At 50.4% G+C, this 17,624-nt stretch overlaps 7 protein-coding genes across 7 annotated transcripts; 2 read left to right on the forward strand and 5 right to left on the reverse strand.

Annotated features, from left to right (window-relative positions):
• Positions 1-91: 91 nt before the first annotated feature.
• Positions 92-1,344, reverse strand: MRS44_014081 (uncharacterized protein; the record flags this gene model as incomplete). Its single annotated transcript, XM_046271845.2, has 5 exons — positions 92-163; positions 218-474; positions 525-606; positions 696-1,232; positions 1,297-1,344. The coding sequence occupies 5 exons, from the start codon at positions 1,342-1,344 to the stop codon at positions 92-94; spliced, it is 996 nt and encodes a 331-aa protein (XP_046124100.2).
• Positions 1,345-2,545: 1,201 nt separating this feature from the next.
• Positions 2,546-4,026, reverse strand: MRS44_014082 (uncharacterized protein; the record flags this gene model as incomplete). Its single annotated transcript, XM_065618263.1, has 3 exons — positions 2,546-2,704; positions 2,824-3,314; positions 3,354-4,026. The coding sequence occupies 3 exons, from the start codon at positions 4,024-4,026 to the stop codon at positions 2,546-2,548; spliced, it is 1,323 nt and encodes a 440-aa protein (XP_065474335.1).
• A 57-nt stretch (positions 4,027-4,083) lies between these two features.
• MRS44_014083 (uncharacterized protein) lies at positions 4,084-5,280 on the reverse strand (the record flags this gene model as incomplete). The annotated part of the gene is made up of 1 exon (XM_065618264.1): positions 4,084-5,280. One exon carries the CDS (start codon positions 5,278-5,280, stop codon positions 4,084-4,086), a length of 1,197 nt encoding a protein of 398 aa, XP_065474336.1.
• A 524-nt stretch (positions 5,281-5,804) lies between these two features.
• On the forward strand, positions 5,805-6,397 carry MRS44_014084 (uncharacterized protein; the record flags this gene model as incomplete). The annotated part of the gene is made up of 3 exons (XM_065618265.1): positions 5,805-5,836; positions 5,958-6,037; positions 6,075-6,397. 3 exons carry the CDS (start codon positions 5,805-5,807, stop codon positions 6,395-6,397), a joined length of 435 nt encoding a protein of 144 aa, XP_065474337.1.
• Positions 6,398-7,726: 1,329 nt separating this feature from the next.
• On the reverse strand, positions 7,727-10,190 carry MRS44_014085 (uncharacterized protein; the record flags this gene model as incomplete). Its single annotated transcript, XM_065618266.1, has 4 exons — positions 7,727-9,020; positions 9,199-9,387; positions 9,445-9,642; positions 9,700-10,190. 4 exons carry the CDS (start codon positions 10,188-10,190, stop codon positions 7,727-7,729), a joined length of 2,172 nt encoding a protein of 723 aa, XP_065474338.1.
• A 2,783-nt stretch (positions 10,191-12,973) lies between these two features.
• MRS44_014086 (uncharacterized protein) lies at positions 12,974-15,571 on the forward strand (the record flags this gene model as incomplete). The annotated part of the gene is made up of 1 exon (XM_046271839.2): positions 12,974-15,571. The coding sequence occupies one exon, from the start codon at positions 12,974-12,976 to the stop codon at positions 15,569-15,571; it is 2,598 nt and encodes an 865-aa protein (XP_046124104.2).
• A 285-nt stretch (positions 15,572-15,856) lies between these two features.
• MRS44_014087 (uncharacterized protein) lies at positions 15,857-17,506 on the reverse strand (the record flags this gene model as incomplete). The annotated part of the gene is made up of 4 exons (XM_046271841.2): positions 15,857-16,441; positions 16,497-17,049; positions 17,101-17,208; positions 17,265-17,506. 4 exons carry the CDS (start codon positions 17,504-17,506, stop codon positions 15,857-15,859), a joined length of 1,488 nt encoding a protein of 495 aa, XP_046124105.2.
• Positions 17,507-17,624: the final 118 nt, after the last annotated feature.

Below are 17,624 nucleotides of genomic sequence, written 5' to 3' on the forward strand. Positions count from 1 at the left end.
TGATGCCGGGCGGCTTCACTCAGCAATATTCCACGTAGAACATGATTTCGATGGTCTTGTGAGGTGCACTGTGAGCGTTCACCCCTCTAACTTAAAGCACTTCTGACCAATCTTCCTTCCTGATGAACTCCTCAAGACTCGTGAATGGAACGTCCACTCCCAGCTATTTGTTTTTAATGTTAGTTTGATGGCTCACCTCGGGGACGGGGGTACTCACGTCGGCGGGGAAAATAACACTCGGGTCACCACCGTGATATCCAAAGTCTCCGATGTATTCGTACATGTCGGCCAGTTCCTCCCCAACGCCTCCGGGAATCGCGTTTTCGAGAACCGCCCTGTCCAGACGCTGGAAGCGGCATTGCACACCATGGACTTTGCCCCACAGAGCGGTGAACTCATTCCAACTCAAAAAGCCTGAAGCACCCAGAAGGTGTTTCCCGGGCTCAACCTGGGTGAGAGCCTTGACGAACAGGCCTGTGGAGCCCTTTCAGCTGTGTATTCTCCCAACGTGTTGAGATACTTACCAGTGTCGTGGCGCGCATCAACCTGCGCTACTGGGGCGTCAGGGTCTCCCGGGAGACTCCAGACGAATGTATTATCGGGTTGCTGCCGCCTGGTTAGTGTCCACCCGTAGCATCTCACGCCAACACCAACTATGCGTTGCAGGTATAACAGCGGGAGGGTGGTAGACTTACCTTGGTGGGCCTCCCCAGCGGAGAAAATTTCCAGTTTGAAAGATACAAGGCTACCTGCAAATACGACGTTTTCTTATCCAGGGCCGGGTATGTAGCCTTCAGGTACTCGACAGCTTCCCATTTGGCATCAAAGTGAAAGTTGTGTGTATACTTTCCCTTACTCAACTTCTTGGTGGGAGAGAGCGTCGAGAGCACGAATCTGTCGATGGTCTCCAAAGTCGCAAAGACTGCGTCAACAATGTTGCGACCTTGCTGCACTTCGAGGTCGTAGGCTAGCACATTGACTGGGCGGCCAGCTTCTTGGGCTCGCTTTTGGACCTCTGGATCGCCGACGATCCCCCAGAAGTCGGTGACTCCAAATACCACAGTTGATCCTGCAAATGCGGCTTTCAGGGAGGCAGCGTCGTTCAAGTTCGCCTTGACGAGTTCGACACCTTTAGCAGCCCATTTTTGGCTCTCCGGCTTGGCCGGATCGCGTGTAACGCCACGGACGTGCCAACCTCCCTCTTGAAGGAACACATCGGCAACAGAGGCACCCTTTTGCATCAAGGTGAGCAAAACTTATCATCACCAGTTCAAATTATGATCGTGGCATTCTTACCTGCTTTCCGGTAATACCGACCACCGTGATAATCTTGTTGTTCGCCATATTGGATTCGTCGAAAGTAGAGTCTGAAATGATTGCTACATGAAATATCGGAACAAGGAAACAACAAAAATATATTTATGCTAACGTATATGATAAGCATGCGACGCATCTAAGTATGCGACGCATTTTACCCTATAGTGGGATTTATACTAAATTTTAAAATAGCCTTAAAAATTCTAAGAAATTTAGCTTAAGATTTAATTAGCTAATAACTTAGAGTTAGACTAATTAAGCTATAAAAAACCTATTATGATTTTTTAAAACTTTTTAAAAAAATCCCTTATAAGGTAGTTTAGAAAAAGAACTATTCGCACTGTATAAGTAGCTTTTTTTCTATTAAGAGACTTTTTTAGAAATTCTAAAAAATTATCTATAGTTTATTTAAGAGTTAAGTTTATTAAAATACTTTCTCTAAGCCTATAGCTCTTTTATTGCGGTTTTTATTAAGCTTAAGAATTTTAAGATTTAGTGCACAGTATAGGTGCGTCGCATACTTAGATGCGTCGCATGCTTATCATATACGTTATTTCTATATCGTCGTATCGGACGAAGAGATCGTCTTTGTCAATACCTCGGAGGAACTGGTGTCGCCGTCCCGCCTTGGCCGTAGTTCTCCTCCTACGCGCAGGAAGATTAGTGATCCCTTCAGAAAGATTAGTGATAAGGGATAGATCGATGATATCAGGAGGCGGCCCGATTAATACGCCGGCAGTGGGAAACTCGGGGCAATTGAATAAAAGCTCGGTTAACAGCACGGCCATTACGGACGAAGCGCACGGAACTCTTTTTAGTGGGGTTATGTCGTGATAGTTGTGGCTGTGCTGTTTTGCCAATGAGTGATGCCGAGTTTGAAAACTGCTGGGTCCCCTTCCACCTAGGCACTTTGCAGATTATTCATGGATCTTAGGAGAATGCGGCCATTTCTTCACCCAGCTGCGCGTGATTGGAGCCAACTTACAGCGAAGGCGGCAAGGATCGTTCGTTGTAATGGCGGTCAAGCTGCCAGACGACGTGTCTGGCTTCTTTGGGATCAAAGTTGAGCAGATGTGTCTCACCAAATCAAGGCCCTTGTTAGTGGTAATTACGAATGCCACTCTTGGCTGAAATATCACATGTGGTAAGCCACTAGCTAGCCTTTCACACCTCAGTCTTGTTTACCATCCCCATTGATAACTCCATCCGTGTCATCTTCATCATTTGACTAATCTCCCTCAGCGTCGTCATCTTGTACCTGTTCAATCTCCGGGGAACTCTCCGGAGATTCCCTTTCCTCCTCAGTTTCTTCGGTTTCCTCAAACTCCGTTCCTTGCAGTTCCCAATTGTTGTGGTACGGGTGAAGCTCTTCCTTCAAGCGAGAGCACTTGAAACAAAAGGCGAGTTTGTTGTCGCAACTCATACACACGTTTACAAGCCCACGTATACCCTAAGGTTGATTCTAGGTCAGCATTAGTCAGGAGGGACCCAATTGTGAAAACTCACGAAGAGACACATGTCGCAATACGCAACGAGGCGACGCACTCCCTTCTTGGAGGCGTGAAACTCTTCTTTCTCCCCCTTCTCCCTTCCATACCTACTGGCTTTTTTCAGCAGATGTACTACCTCTTCCGTCGCCCCATGGTATCTCGCCATCTTGAGCGGTGACCACTGTTTGTCATCCCAAGTTCGCCCTCGCACCAATGGGTCCGCGCCCCTATCTAGGATGAGCTTCACTATGGAGTGTTTAACTTGACCAGGCGTGCCCCATTTGTCACACGGCCGGCACGCCCATAGTAGTGGGGTCCAACCGTCCTCATCTGGCTCATTGATGGATGTCTTGCCTCGGGTGCGACAGAGAACAAGCTCGACAAGATCGGTACTTCCGCTCGCGACCGCAAAGTGCAGTGGCGTGTGGCCAAGGTTTGTCTTGGTGGCAATACCGAGGCTATCGTCGTCTATGTCTGACACCGAGTCGAGCAACAGCTGGAAGTGACCTGGCGTCCGCAAGGTTGCGAAGCGGACTGGTCACCGACCCCAGGTGTCCTTCCAGCCCACGTCGGCGCCTTTTTCGATGAGGAACTTGGCTACTTCAACAGCGCCATTCAGAAGCGCCGCGTCCAGTGCTGAGCCATGGACTCCGCCATGGGCGTTCACATCAGCGTCTACCTCGTCGACCAAGAATCGAGCCACAGCGTCCCTCCCCTCTGCAGTGCCAGTTCTAGACATGCATGCTTTTTGCAGCGCTGTGCCGTACATCCAAGGGTGGGCAAGGTTCACGTCAGCCCCTTTCCGAACGAGTAGCTTGACCATACCAATATCGCCAGTAGCGGCTCCAACGTGCAGAGCGGCTCCGCTTGAGCTGGCTGCCGCGTTGATGTCGACCTTCTTATCCAAGAGAAAATCCACGAGTGGAACATCCTTGCTCATAATAGCTAGGTCGAGGACAGACTTGCCTGCATTGTTCCGAAGTTCTAGGCTGGCTCCTCGATTAACCAGTAGCTTTGCAATAGACAATCGAGCAGGGGACGGAAGACAATGGAGGGCTGTGTAGCCTAGTACATCCTTTGTGTCGAGGTCCATGTCGTACTCTAACAAAGCCCTCGTGCAACCCTCCGAATTGTTAGCTACAGCCAGGATCAGAGGCGTCCCGCCCATCGGGGTTGTCGACTTCAAATCAGCGCCTGCCTCTATTAGTAGTCGTAGCATCTTGGTAAAGCCATAACTCGCCGCCACATGGAGCGCAGTGTATCCCGAATCCCAGGACTACTCTGCCGGACACCTGACTTCCAGGTCAGGGCGGTATGAGAGGACCAACTTCGCCACGTCTAGCGCGTTGTAGTAGGCGGCGAGATACAACGCCGTACCATCGGGTTCGGCCCAGTTCAAATCGGCTCCGGCTTCGAGGAGGACCTTCATACAATCCGCTTTTGCGTAACATTTTTGGAGGGCCGACCACTCTCCACTCTGGATTTGTCCGGTGTTAGCCCCCAAGTCGACAAGGAACTTGACCATCTCAGGATTATCTCCACCAATGGCATAATGTAGCGCGGTATTCCCCTCCCAGACATCAGTGTCGACGCCGGCTCCTCTGTCAATGAGAAGCTTGGCCAAATCTTGGTAATCCCGCTGAGCAGCTATGATGAGAGGTGTGGCATGAAAGTCATCATACTCCAGTTTCGCATCGACCCTCGCCCCCTTTTCAAGCAGCATTTCCACTATCTCTCGTTTGCCAGAGTTAACAGCGTGGATGAGAGGAGGGTCATCATCGGCATCATGATAAGCACCGGCTTCGAGAAGCACACGGCAACCATCATGAAGACCCCATCTCGCTGCAATGCTGAGAGCACTCGAAGGATGTTCTTCATTTAGCAATTTGCAGTTGGGGTCCGCGCCGAACTCGAGTGCCAACTTGAGACACTTGAGAAAGGGGACAGATGCAAGTGAGACTATGGGCGGCCTCGCTGACCCCTCCCTAGGAACCTCCAAGGCTCGTTTGTCGGCACCCGCTTCTAACAGGGCCTTGAGGGCCAAATGCTGGCCTGTCACCACGGCTAACCATAGAGCGCACCTTCCTCTGTTATCGTACACATCCACTGATGCGCCAGCTTCGGTTAACCTCTTCACCATGTCCACCCGGCCGTGCTTAGCCGCCACCAGAATTGCCGGCGTATTCTTCCAGTTGGAATTGGTGACTGCAGGATCAGCACCGTGCCCTATAAGGGCATCAAAGGCTGTAGTGTTGTTTCTCATGATAGCGCAATGAAGAAGTGGCGAATAGTCTGCATCCATCGAGTTCGTGTCACCTGTGGCTTGGAGGATGGTCTTCAGCTGGTCGATGGGCCCGAGGTATGCAAGTCGTGAAGTGAGAAAACCAGGCCATTGCACGATGCTGAAGTTCTCAGTCGCGTATTTCAGCAACACATCCAAGATCCCAAACTCCCCGGATCGTGCTGCGGCCATGATAGCGTCTAGGCAACTAGGTTCATCCACGCTGGAGTCCTCCAGCAGCAACTTAACAACATCTAGCTTCCCATATCGAGATGCCTCAGTGAGTGTAATTAAAATGTAGGCCTTGTCTTCTAGCCCCTGGGACTTAATGAGAGTAGCCACCGACTTGTCGAGGCCCAGAGAGGCAAGAATTAGTAAGAGTGACAGAGAAGGCTGCTCTGCCTGGATGCAGGGGTTTAAGAAGCGCTAGTTTACTGCTGCCTAGCATTAAAGCGCTTTTTCATCCTAAAAGAACGCGGCGATACTCGATATTAAGGGAATTAGCGCTTTAGTTGAGTAGCCTCGTTGGTAATAATATGGCTAGTATTAGATTATATAGGATAGGATATCTAAAGGGCTTTTAAAGATTAGCTAGGTGTCGGAGGAGGCTTTATAAGTAGCCGGGATATCCTCTTAAACGCTGGGTATAGAAAGATAGCGGACATATGCGTCTGCGATGTTCCTGTGATCTTATGCCAGGGAATCCAGAAGACACCATGGACGATCCTCTTTCTGGGCGCCATTTTCGGTTATCAACACGTCTCGAGCAGTGGGATGGCGGAGCTGAACTGCGCCATTGTCTAGAATAATCAAAGGCCCAAAGCACTGTTGAATATCCCACATGAGATCCTGATGCATACTTGACCTAGTTTCGGAATCAAGGGCGCCGAGAGTGAGTGCGCTCGCGACCTCCTCGGGGGACAATGGCCGAGCAGAGCGCGTGACCCAGGTAAGGACCGACTCGTCCGTGGCTACGGCATTGGCAGCCGGCCTAGCAGCACTGATCCTTCACTGTGTCCGTCTCGGGGCTATCCACACGGAACGAGAGGCCCTGCGTGGTGTCCGATCGCCCACGGCGGTCAGTGACGCCGATATCGAGAGCCTCAAGAAGCACCACAACATGCACGGTGTTCTCCGTGCCATCGGTCTTGACGAAGGTCAGCAACGTTTTATTGAGGTGTGGCGGCGTTTCGATGGCCCGGCCCAGGAGCTCAAATCACCCGGCATCAACTCGTCAGGCGAGGCCCTGGATATTGTGGCCAAGTTGGCTCGAGATCTCGTTTCGGGCATTGCAGGTGGAAGTAGCTAGGCTTCCATTTAGTGGCAGATGGCACGGTGAATTTCACCAACGGATACATCAGGCCTGCACTAGTGAAATTGGCAACACAGTTGAAGCAGTAAACATTGGGGAGGGCCGTGGAGATGTCTATCACTTCTGGCGAGAAGATCTCTTTCAACCAAACTAGCAATTGAATAGTTCCAGAGGAACTGGATAAATTAGAGAAAGGCCAATCTGGCGCCGTAAAACCTATCACCCCGATTTCCACATCGATCAAGACCAGCGGTGGGACAGTTGACATACAGAATCCATCTAATGGCATTAGTAGACGCCGTCTTGGCTCAGTTCTTCTTCCGATGACGCTAACAGAGTCCTGGAGAAAGTTGCATTTATTGCTAAGGTTTCTTCGGCTTTGGGAGCCGAGTATCCCGCAAACACATCGCAAATGCGAGCATTGGGATCACAAGACACATACCCGCGATCATCAAAAGGCGTTGAACATATTGATAGCTCTCAATGATAGTGGTTCGTTCGGTGGTTCCAACGGGATACTCAGGCACGACGTACAATGGCGCGGCATAGACTTGCTGGGCAAGTTCAAAATTCGGAGCCAGATCCCTTTGAAGTCGGTTATATAAGGTCTGTGTCCAAATGGCGCCCGAGACCACGTTGCCAAGAGCACCTCAACCAGCAAGGCTTATGATACTTTAATGATCGTTGCCGGTTCAGCCCTTCTCCGACGCCGGTAGTCCACCCGTCGTAGAGGAGCTTTCACGCGGACCGTTGTGAACCTTTTGCTTGGAGGCTAAGATTGGAGGGGAAATGCCGATCTTCCGGAAATCTTGGTTCGCTTTCGCGATTGAACGGACGAGTATACGAAAGCCGCTCAAGCCTCTCGCAACTGACCCATCTAGTGACAAGGGTGAGGCGGATATGTCATTAAACCGACACTCCGTTCCTCCAGCTATGGCCATCAGGGTTGACACAGGTGAGACTAAACTCCTTCTCTCTAGCTTTAAATCATGGCTTAACAGAATACCACTGTGTGGTGGATAAGGAAGAATGGTAATCTCTAAATGCTTCCCTTTGCACCCCCACGCATAAACGTAATAACGCGCTCAACCTTCGGAAAGTTTAATTGATACTGTTCCGACATCGGGATATGGGTATATTTTGAAACATATCTTAATAACGCATGAGTGGCACCTTAATGTCTTTACCCAGCAAATAGCATACGTAACACGGATTCCCATGTTCTCTTGATGACTAGTCACTCGCTCGACCAGACGTCAAGAAAGCGGGCCATGTTTAAGAAGTTTCAATCTGTCAATTTATCACTCCCACTCAAGCTAACTTGGCTCAGTCTGACTTTGAAGGTCCATAAAACAATTCAACGTAACTTTCAATAACGCAAAGTGCGACAAGAGCGGCAGAATGAGTCAACTCCTTGTCCGTCTTGAGACTCTCCTTCGGGTCTTGGGTCAGTTCCTTGTCGAGGTCCACTCCAATCTGGCGATCAGGCATCTCTTCAGGCAGGGGGTAGAAAGGCTTGCCCTTGGGCATGTCGCCCGGCTTTGGGTGTTCCGGGTAGTCGTTAGGATCATAGGTTGAGTCCCCTTGCTTGGGCACATGGCTCAGCCAATACATGGCATCTTTGTAGACCTGGCATTCAGGGTCGTTCCTACTAAGTCCTTCAAACATGACGTAAACGGCGCGAATGACACTCTCGAGGGCTCCGACAATCCAGGCGTGATGAGATGATGCTGCTTCGCCAACCATGTAGAGTTGGCCAAACGCGTTTGGCTTGATGATTTCCTGCCACATGTTGGAGAACTGTCCAGGCCCAAAGTATGCAAACGCTCCAGACATATTCTGGTCTCTGTACCAGTCATATGCGTGGTGATCCATGTACTGATCCTTGAGCTTCTGCAAAAGACCCTCATATTTGGACTTTTCTGGGGCGTGCATCAGGGCAAGATCGTGGAGCAGAACCTTTATGAGCTGTTCCTCATTTTCGGGGGTGTTGTTGGAGATTAGCGAGCCGATGCGTTGGGCATCCTGTCCCCAGGTGTATGAACACAACAGCACGGCGGGCTTCTTAGGGTCCCAATCCTTGCCCTCCAGCGATTCAATGTTGTAGGAAGGATAGACGCAGACTCGAAGAGGGAGATCGGTCCGCGCAATGCCTCCCTTCTTGATGTTGAGATCGCCTTGCTGCCACCAAGCAGTCTTGAACTTGATGGCGACCTTGCAGGAGGCCCCGTAACCAAGAGATCGAATGGCTTGCTTTGTACCCCACAGAAGCCCGGCATCCTTGAGGTCCATGCGCTGGAGGGCACCAAGGGTGGTGCTGTTGAACACGGCGAAGTAGTCCTTCTGTGTCTTCTTCCCCTTGTTGTTGATGGCAAGTGTCATCGGGACGTAGTCCTTGGGGTTTTCTCGCTTCTCGACATTGGCATTGATGGCCTCGACCTGGTTGTTGAATTGAACTGGTTGCTTGATCTTCTCTGCCATCAGTTTGGCCACTCTCTGGGCACCTCCGTCGATGCACCACCACCACTGGACCCCTGGGGCCTTCTCCTGTGCAGGAGTTCCGAAGTCGAGTTCTTCGAGGACGCATTCGCTTAGCGCTTGATCATACCACCCAGTTCCACTAGTAGGGTCAGTGAATGGTTCTCGGTCTGTACTTTGGATAAACTTGCTAGGTTGCTGTCTCCAGCCATTCAATCGTGTTGTAGTTGAACTTTCTGCCCTCCTGGTTCTCTGGGTTTTGGTCGCTGGACACGCCTTAGATATGTACTTGAAACAATGGTGATGTGGAGTATACTCACGAAGCCAGATACTGCCGAGTGCTTAGGTGGTCTGCCGCCATGAGCCGCTTCCAGAGCTCCTTGGAAGCCTCTCCCTCGATAGTTCCCCCTTTGACCTCCTTCAGGGCCTCATCGAACTGCTTTTGGATATCTTCGATGAAAGGGGCAAGTGCCTTGGATACGAGCTTCGACGGGTCCTGTGCCAAGAATCTAGAAGCCAGTTAGCTGTGTAGGTACCTTGAGGTTGGGAACTCGAGTTTCACGTACTCCTCAGGGATCTTTCCACCTTCTGGGAGCCCACTGTTGATCCGGAAGGGATCTGCAATACCGTTGCTCCAGGCATTGCCCACGTGTCGCACGTCGTTGAAGTAGGAAGGGCAAACCCCATCTTCATCATCAAGATAGTAAGGGATGATACCACCCTTGCCCTGATGCAGCCCAATGAAGTTGAAGAGCTGAAACGTTCTACATGGCGGTTGAAGTTAGTTAAGTGAAATGAGAGAATCGGATTCAGCGTCATACCTTTTCATGATGTCATTGTTGGGGAAGCGCATCGCACCGACATCGTAATAATCATGCGTTTTCGCCGGGTCTCCCTCGGAGAACTTGTGCGTGTAAAGACGACCACCCAGCCTTTCCTCCCCTGCAGCCTCCAGGATGTCGTAATTGATTTTGAGCTTGCCTTTCAACTCAGGATGCTCGTTCAACCAGTCAAAGACCATGGCAGAGAAAAGTCCAGCGACGCCAGCACCAACAATGCCAATGTCGAGCTTGCCCCGCTCCTTGGGCACGAAACCGACCCCTGTCACTTTGGCTGTTGCCTTCTGTAGTTCAGCCACAGATTCATTTCCGGTGATATCGATAGGGAGGTTGGAATCAATGGCAGCAGCCTTGGTAACCTTCAAGTCATAGTTCAGTGTGAGCTTTTGAACATAGCGAGACCACATGTACTTGAATGACTTGGACTCGAGATGCTCTCCTACCACCGTGACGTCTGTGGAGGAAGCCGCCATTGTGTAAAGCAAGAGATGAGAAGTTGTGTGCACTGGCAAAAGACGATGAGAGGAGAAGTTGGAAGTACTAGATAGTCTTGTCTTGCTGTGGTTATTTCATATCAACGGCCAGGGCAAGACTATATAGTTGCCTCATCAATAGTCGCTATCCAAGCTACCCGCAAGATAACCCCAACGTGATGAACTAACTTGTTGACCAAAGTGAACATTCCGACAGAGAGATGTCTCAGTGAGGAGACCTGAAAGGCTTGTGATCACATACCGGTACCTTCTCAGCTGCCATGAAGCAACGCCTCATTGCCTTTTGCATCCAGATGCCGATGAACCATCTATCCATGACAGGATTGAAGGCTGGCTGGGCTGATGGGGACATGCGGTATGTGGCTAGTTTCGCGGGCTCTGGCCTCACGCTCCATGCCTAATTTAGCCAAGCGTCCTGCATGCTGATTGGCGCAAGGCCGTTGATATTATGGACCAGAGACACTATCGAACCCTGCTAGGCTCATTCAGTCATAGACCAGACATCCATTATCTACGCGGCAACACGATCACCAATGATGCGGCCTTCAACCCCCCTCGATAAGGTACATAATGCAAAACCAATATCTTGTCCTAGTCTAACGTGAACAATGGCCATGAGGCCCAGAACGAACGCGGGGAACGGCACGTCTCAGCACATGCCTGAGACATGCAGGCATCTCGATGCGTCTCTGCGGCTGAGGTTGTCTTGGCCCACAGGTGGCCAAGACAGGCCAAAAGCCACAATAAGTATCGATGGAACCATTGGAGGTATGAGAAGCTGAATGCCAGAACTGGACTAATTTTCGATACATGAAGTTGGGAAAAGACCAAGTCGCCATCCCAATACGCGGAGAGGCAAAGCCAAGTCTGGTACGCAACAAGCAAACATAGGTAGTTGTTGATGCTAACAATCAATGGCATGGATTTTTCAGATAAGAATGAATGTGAAATGCCTCACAATCTCATGGGCTTCTTTCGACTTTATGTATGTAGGGTTTGCGGTTGGACTGAATCCATGATTCATAACATCTGCCACTCCTCTCTGTCAATTGGTATGTGCCCCCCTCCCCCTAGTATGCTAAACGGTGATAAAGTAAGAGAAGGAAGCGAAAACCTTTCCAATTTGACCAGATCCAATTTTTAGCCATAGAGGCTCCATAGAATGATTAGAACAATTTTAGTCCCATAGGCGTCGTGAGATGTGAGGTAAGTAGGAATGAGGCCTACCCTAGATACCTAGGGATGTTCATATGCTGTCCGCGAAAAGTAAATCTACCAAATGTCGACGCAGGATATCTTACAACTCTTGATGCGTAGAGCACCGAAGCCAAAATGTCTCCAAGAGTTTCCCAGACTTGGGAAGTCATATATCTCGATAGGGAAGGGTGTTCTCTCAGGTTGTTGAGTGACTTCACCAACTGCAAGCGTATTTCTTGTTGTCGTTCACTCGATATTATGGGATTGCAAGATACTTTCCCTGGAAGCCAATGTCCAGGGCTGATTAAAATGCAAATGAACATCTAGTTTCCCTTTGGGCAACCCCTGATCCCTCATCCTACCTATGTGCAGCAGCGCCGTCTGGTGGGCCTCATTGTTTCTGCATCCCAGAATCCTCAAGGGATATGTTGACGTCATTTGTGGCGTACATAGTTAAGCCACATTCTTACCCAGCCACAGCAACCAGAAGAGGTGCAAGCGGGTACAGTTAAAAACAAGCCTCATTATGCCCACCAAAAACCACTTGCTTTTCAGGATAGCAACCTCTATCTGCCCAATGAGCCGAGTTCTCGTGAATTAGTAACGCACGGTAGTATGGGCTGGCCACTTTTAGTCTGATGTCCCACAGACTGTCACTCTTCAACTGCCGACCTTTTTTACCGTTGGAGTACTTTTGGTTGCGCAGCGCCGATCTAACTCGCGCCATCTCCAGCCGACGCTTTCGTATGCCGTGAATTGATGTCGTCTTTGCTGTGTACCGAAAATAAAGGAGGGAACCGAGGGCTATTGTTGATACATTTCGTGGTGCCATGTTGAACATGGCTCGGTCTATCTTTGCGGAGCTACATGGGCTCTGACCAGGGCTGTTTGGTGATCACGGCAACGCAACACGGCAAATCTTGTCGCCCGATAGCCCATGTGATTTATCCAGGACCTCGAGATATCACATCCGAATTACTTTGGCATAAGACCCAAGCGAAACACGGGCTATGAATACAGCATTCATCGCCACCGGGACACCTGCACGGGAGCCACTCTGTGTTTGACAAACAGGTTGGCGGATGATATGCTTATAGCGAGCCCCCTTGTGGGCAAAGTTTTGAGATAAAGTTAGGGTTTTTAGATAGTCCATCTCCATAGCATTCTATTCATTCGCGGATGGACTGTACCTGACCCTTCCTGTACGCTGTCTAGATGTGTCTCCGCCCCGCCTTGACATGCTTAATACGCCCCCGCAAGACGGAGCGTTCGTGAACCTGGGGTCTCCGCACTTTGCACGCGGGGTAGTGATGTAACCGTTCCCATTGATGTTGATCATTCCGGTGGAAGGTTACTTCCAGTTCAAAGACTCTCGCTTTCTCGGGCTAATGCTATGTCGAGAGAGCCCTTAACGTCACGGTGAAGTTGTGGCCGAGCAGAACGCAACCTCTGTCAATGTCCAGATGGACTACTGTATATAAATTGGGTGTTGGAGTAGTGCGAACCTGGTGTATTATCATCATCTCTTGGGAGTGACACTCACCTGCTGAGATCCGGTAGTCATCATGGCATTGGAAATATCCCGTGTCTCTTTTGAGAATCATCGTTCCGCCCTCGGTATTGCAGAGGCGCAGCCGCGTGTTTCATGGCGATTTGGAGGCGTTGCTTCTGACTGGGAGCAAAGCGCATATGACATTGAAATCAACCGCTACGGGAAGTCGGAAGTCTACAGCGCTGTCTCAGCCCAGTCTCTTTATGTGCCTTGGCCTGGCCCTCCCCTTAACGAAACCGAACCCGCTTCAGTGCGCATCCGCGCGCATGGAAACGAAACTTCTACTCCCTGGTCTGACTGGGTTTGCGTCGAAACAGGCATCTCCAATAAGACCTGGTCTCGCGCTAAGCCCATTACCTCAACCCACGAGTTCGACAAAGACAAACCCAAAGTACCACTGTATTTTAGAAAGAATTTTGATCTCTCAGACGATCTGATCTCGGCAAGGCTTTACATCACAGCCTTGGGACTTTACGAGGCAGAGATCAACGGGCAACGCGTTGGGGATCATGTTCTCGCTCCTGGCTGGCAATCCTACCATCACCGCCATGTCTATGACACGTACAATGTGACGGAGCTACTACAGCCTGGTCACAATGCCATTGGTGCTCTTGTTGGCGAGGGTTGGTACGCAGGACGACTAGGATTTAATGGAGGCAAGCGTAATATCTATGGCGATGTGATCGGACCTTTGGCATTGCTCAAAATCACTTTGAAGAACGGCAGCACACAATGGGTCCCAACCGACGACACTTGGAAGTCGACTACCGGGCCTCTTGTTTCGGCGGAAATATACGATGGTGAAGAGTACGACGATCGTTTAGCCTCAGCCTTGAAAGGTTGGTCCACGGCCAGTTTTGACTCTGACGGGTGGGAGGGAACTCGAGAGCTTCCGCCTTTAAAAGGAAAGCTCACCGCACCCGATCAGCCACCAGTCCGTGTCATCCAGACCATCAAACCGAAGAATTTCTTCAAGTCGGCCTCGGGAAAAACGCTTGTTGACTTTGGCCAAAACCCGGTTGGGCATCTGCGCGTCAACGTGACGGGCCCCAGGGGTACCAACATCACGTTTCACCACGCAGAGGTGCTTGAGAACGACGAACTGGCTCTCAGACCCCTACGACAGGCTGCGGCCCGCGATGTGCTTATCCTCAGCGGCGATGGTCTGATCCAGTGGGAGCCTAAATTTACATTCCACGGTTTCCGTTACGCCCAAGTCGACGGCTGGCCCGAGGAGACACCCCTTGACGAAAACTCGATCGTGGCCGTGGTTGTTCACACGGATCTGGAAGAAACAGGCTTTTTCGAGTGTTCCCACCCCCTCCTGAATCAGTTCCATTCTAATGTCCGTTGGTCAATGAAGGGAAATTTCCTTTCGATTCCAACCGACTGCCCTCAACGGGATGAACGGCTCGGATGGACGGGAGATGCCCATGCTTTTGGCCCGACTGCCAACTATCTCTTTGATACGGCGGGTTTTTGGAAGGGCTGGCACAAAGACATTTGGTCTGAAATGAAGGGGAACCGGATGACACCTCCCGTCTATGTGCCTTCCGTCCCCATCGATTTTGGAGGCTACTTACCAACCGCAATCTGGGGAGATGTGGTCGTGGGGAATCCTTGGAACACTTTCACAGCCTTCGGCGATGAGGCTCTACTGGCGGAAAACCTGCCACAGGCACAGGCGTGGGTCGATGTTGGCATTCCTCGCAACCAAGACGGCCTTTGGGACCCAAAGCCGTTCCAGTTTGGAGACTGGCTGGACCCGTTGTCACCAGCAGACAACCCCGGGAATGCTACTACTCACCGTGGACTTGTGGCTGATGCATATTTGGTCAAGATGACGGAAATCATGTCGCACATATCCCATGCTTTGGGGAATCAAGACTTGGCGAAGAACTATACTCGTCAACATGAGGATCTCAGGGAAGCATTCGAAGCCACTTGGGTACCGGATGGAGAACTTGCGAACCAAACACAGACTGCTTATACCCTTGCTCTTGATTTCGACCTTCTCAAAGACAACCAAGTGCGTACAAATGCCGCCCAGTCACTCATCCGAAAGATCAAGGACAACAACTGTCTTGTGGGCACTGGCTTTGCCGCCACAGCTAGGCTCGGGTTCGCACTCAAGAGCATTGACTCAATCCCCGACTTTTATCAGATGCTCCTACAGGAAAAGGTCCCTTCCTGGCTGTATCAGGTTGTTCAAGGGGGCACGACCACGTGGGAGCGATGGGACAGCCTCCTAGCCAACGGCAGTGTGAACTCAGGGACCATGACGAGCTTTAACCATTACGCGTTTGGCTCTGTCGCTGATTGGATCCATCAAGTGGTGGGAGGCATTGCCCCAGCTGAACCAGGCTACAAGAAGATGACTATCGCGCCAGTACCAGGTGGCGGTATTGACAAGGCTAAGGCAAGGCTGATTTCTCCATATGGAGAGATCGTTACGGATTGGAGGGTCAAGAATGGTCATTTTGATTTGAAGGTTATCGTTCCACCGAATACGCAGGCTGAGATAGTCCTCCCTGGCGTGCAAAAAACCTCAAGGGTTGTTGGCTCAGGGTATCACAAGTTTCGTGTTGAGAACTTCACCCTGCGGCAGTAAAACCAGCAGTGTAGCGGAAGGGCGAGATCAGGAGTGCATCTGTTTGTCAATTTTCCTGTTCTCAATGTGACCTTTTGTTCATTTTTGCAACGTTTCTCAGTAATTGATCCTTCTGCTATGTTATTGTTATTGTCATCGATTCCATCTCCAACAAGGACCATCAGCCAGCGTCTGTGATATCACTCCATGATGGCATTGAACCCTGATACAATAAAAAACCGCAACTTAGCTATAAACCTACTCAGATATAACTACACAGGAAATATCCTCATGTTTGTTTTTGAATCACAGCGTAAACAAGTTGACGTTGTCTCCAGTCTCCTTCAGCTTCCGATTCGCCTTCTTCAGCATTGCTTTCATCACCACACAAGTCACCACAGACAGTAGCGAGAAGGCCATCATCAAGATATTGGCCTTGATATAACGCGGTCCATCGCTAGATGGAAAGAAATAAGGACTCCAGATGTTACCCAGCTGACTCAAGAGGTTGATAATGGCTGTTGCGCAAGCTCGCTTCTCGGGTGTTTGGTTAAGAGTCGAGCTCGCCCAGCTGAAGACCATTGCGTTGGAAGAAAAGCACCCGCATATGTACAGAAAAGCGGCTGTGTATCGTGCAGCGTTGTTGAGGGTCGAGACTGAGATGATAAAGCCAATGCAGGCAACAAACTGGGGTACCGCAATATGGTAACCTCGATCCTTGCGACGATCACTAGACCAAGCTGTAGCAAAGGCCGTGATGGTAGCCACAAGGTATGGAGGAGCTGTCAAGACAAGCGTCAGGGTGTTGTCGCCGAGTTTGAATCCTTTGACGGTGGTAGGGAAGAAGCTGTTAAAGCCGTAGGCGCTGTGGTTGGCCGTGAGCATGATGACCTATCAAAAACTAATTAGTTGTCGTAAACAAAATAACGGACACACAAGAACTTACAAAGACCCAAGTTCGGATATCCTTGGCAGCCATTGCTAGACCGCTCCAGACACTGTTATCAGCCTGGGGCAGGGACACACGATCTCTTTGGATTCGCTCAACTGCGACCTTTTGCTCGTCATCCGTGAGGAGCCACTTGACCGCCCCAGACTTTTGTCCAGGGAAGTCAGGCAAGAAGATGAAGGCGATCAAAGCAGCACCAAAACTGCCGGCGCCCTCGATAATGAAGAGCCATTGCCATCCAGCAATTCCCCTGACGCCTTCGAGGTTTGACAAGACGCCAGCAGCAATGAGACCTGAGAATGCTGTTGCCAGGAGAACACCTGAATATAAAACCGCTGTGCGGAGCGCAAGTTCCTTACGAGGATACCAGCAGCTGAGGAGATACATGGCGCCGGGGAAGAACGGGGCTTCTGCGATACCCAGGAAGAATCGTATGACGATGAGGTGCGTGTAGTTGCCGGCGCCTGCGGTAGCAGCAGAGACGATAGACCACAGGGCTGTCCAGAATGGTATATAGATCGAAGGCCGGGTACGTGTGAGGAGCATATTACTGACCTGGCGTTAGTTGAAATCTCGGCAAGGTCTGTCCTGTTGAGCATACCTTGGCAGCTGCATGAGCATGTAGCCCACGTTCAGGATTGATACAGCCACATTGAACTGATTTCCCTTGAGACCGAGATCTTGCTCAAAGCTGCTGAGTCTTGCCTGACTAGAGAAGAGGTCAGTATTGGTAAAGAGGAGACTGTTTATCTGCAAACCACGTACGCAATGTTGTTTCGATCAAGGTAGTTGAACAGGTAAAGCAGCCAGACCATAGGCACAAGAGTATAGTCCAGTTTCCTAACGAGACTCTTCTCGGCTGCGTTGTACTCCTCCTCAGTCATACCCAATTCGTTGCTCTTTGTTTCAGTCATTGTCTCCTTGTCCACGGGTGGCAAGGCATCGTCGATGTGATCCGACGAGCCATGGAAATCGTTGAGCTTGACGTCGGTCTTGGTGTTTGCCATTGTGATAAGAGTAACTGAAAAGTCTGCAACGATAGTGATGTGTCAGGCTTGGATGGAGGAGACACTGTCAAGGGTGGTAGATGGCCTCAAGGAAGAAAGCGAAGAGCCTTTAATATGT

This window comes from Fusarium solani (genome assembly GCF_023522795.1).
Source record: "Fusarium solani strain SB1 chromosome Unknown bctg00000010, whole genome shotgun sequence".
NCBI classification, from domain to species: Eukaryota; Fungi; Ascomycota; class Sordariomycetes; order Hypocreales; family Nectriaceae; genus Fusarium; species Fusarium solani.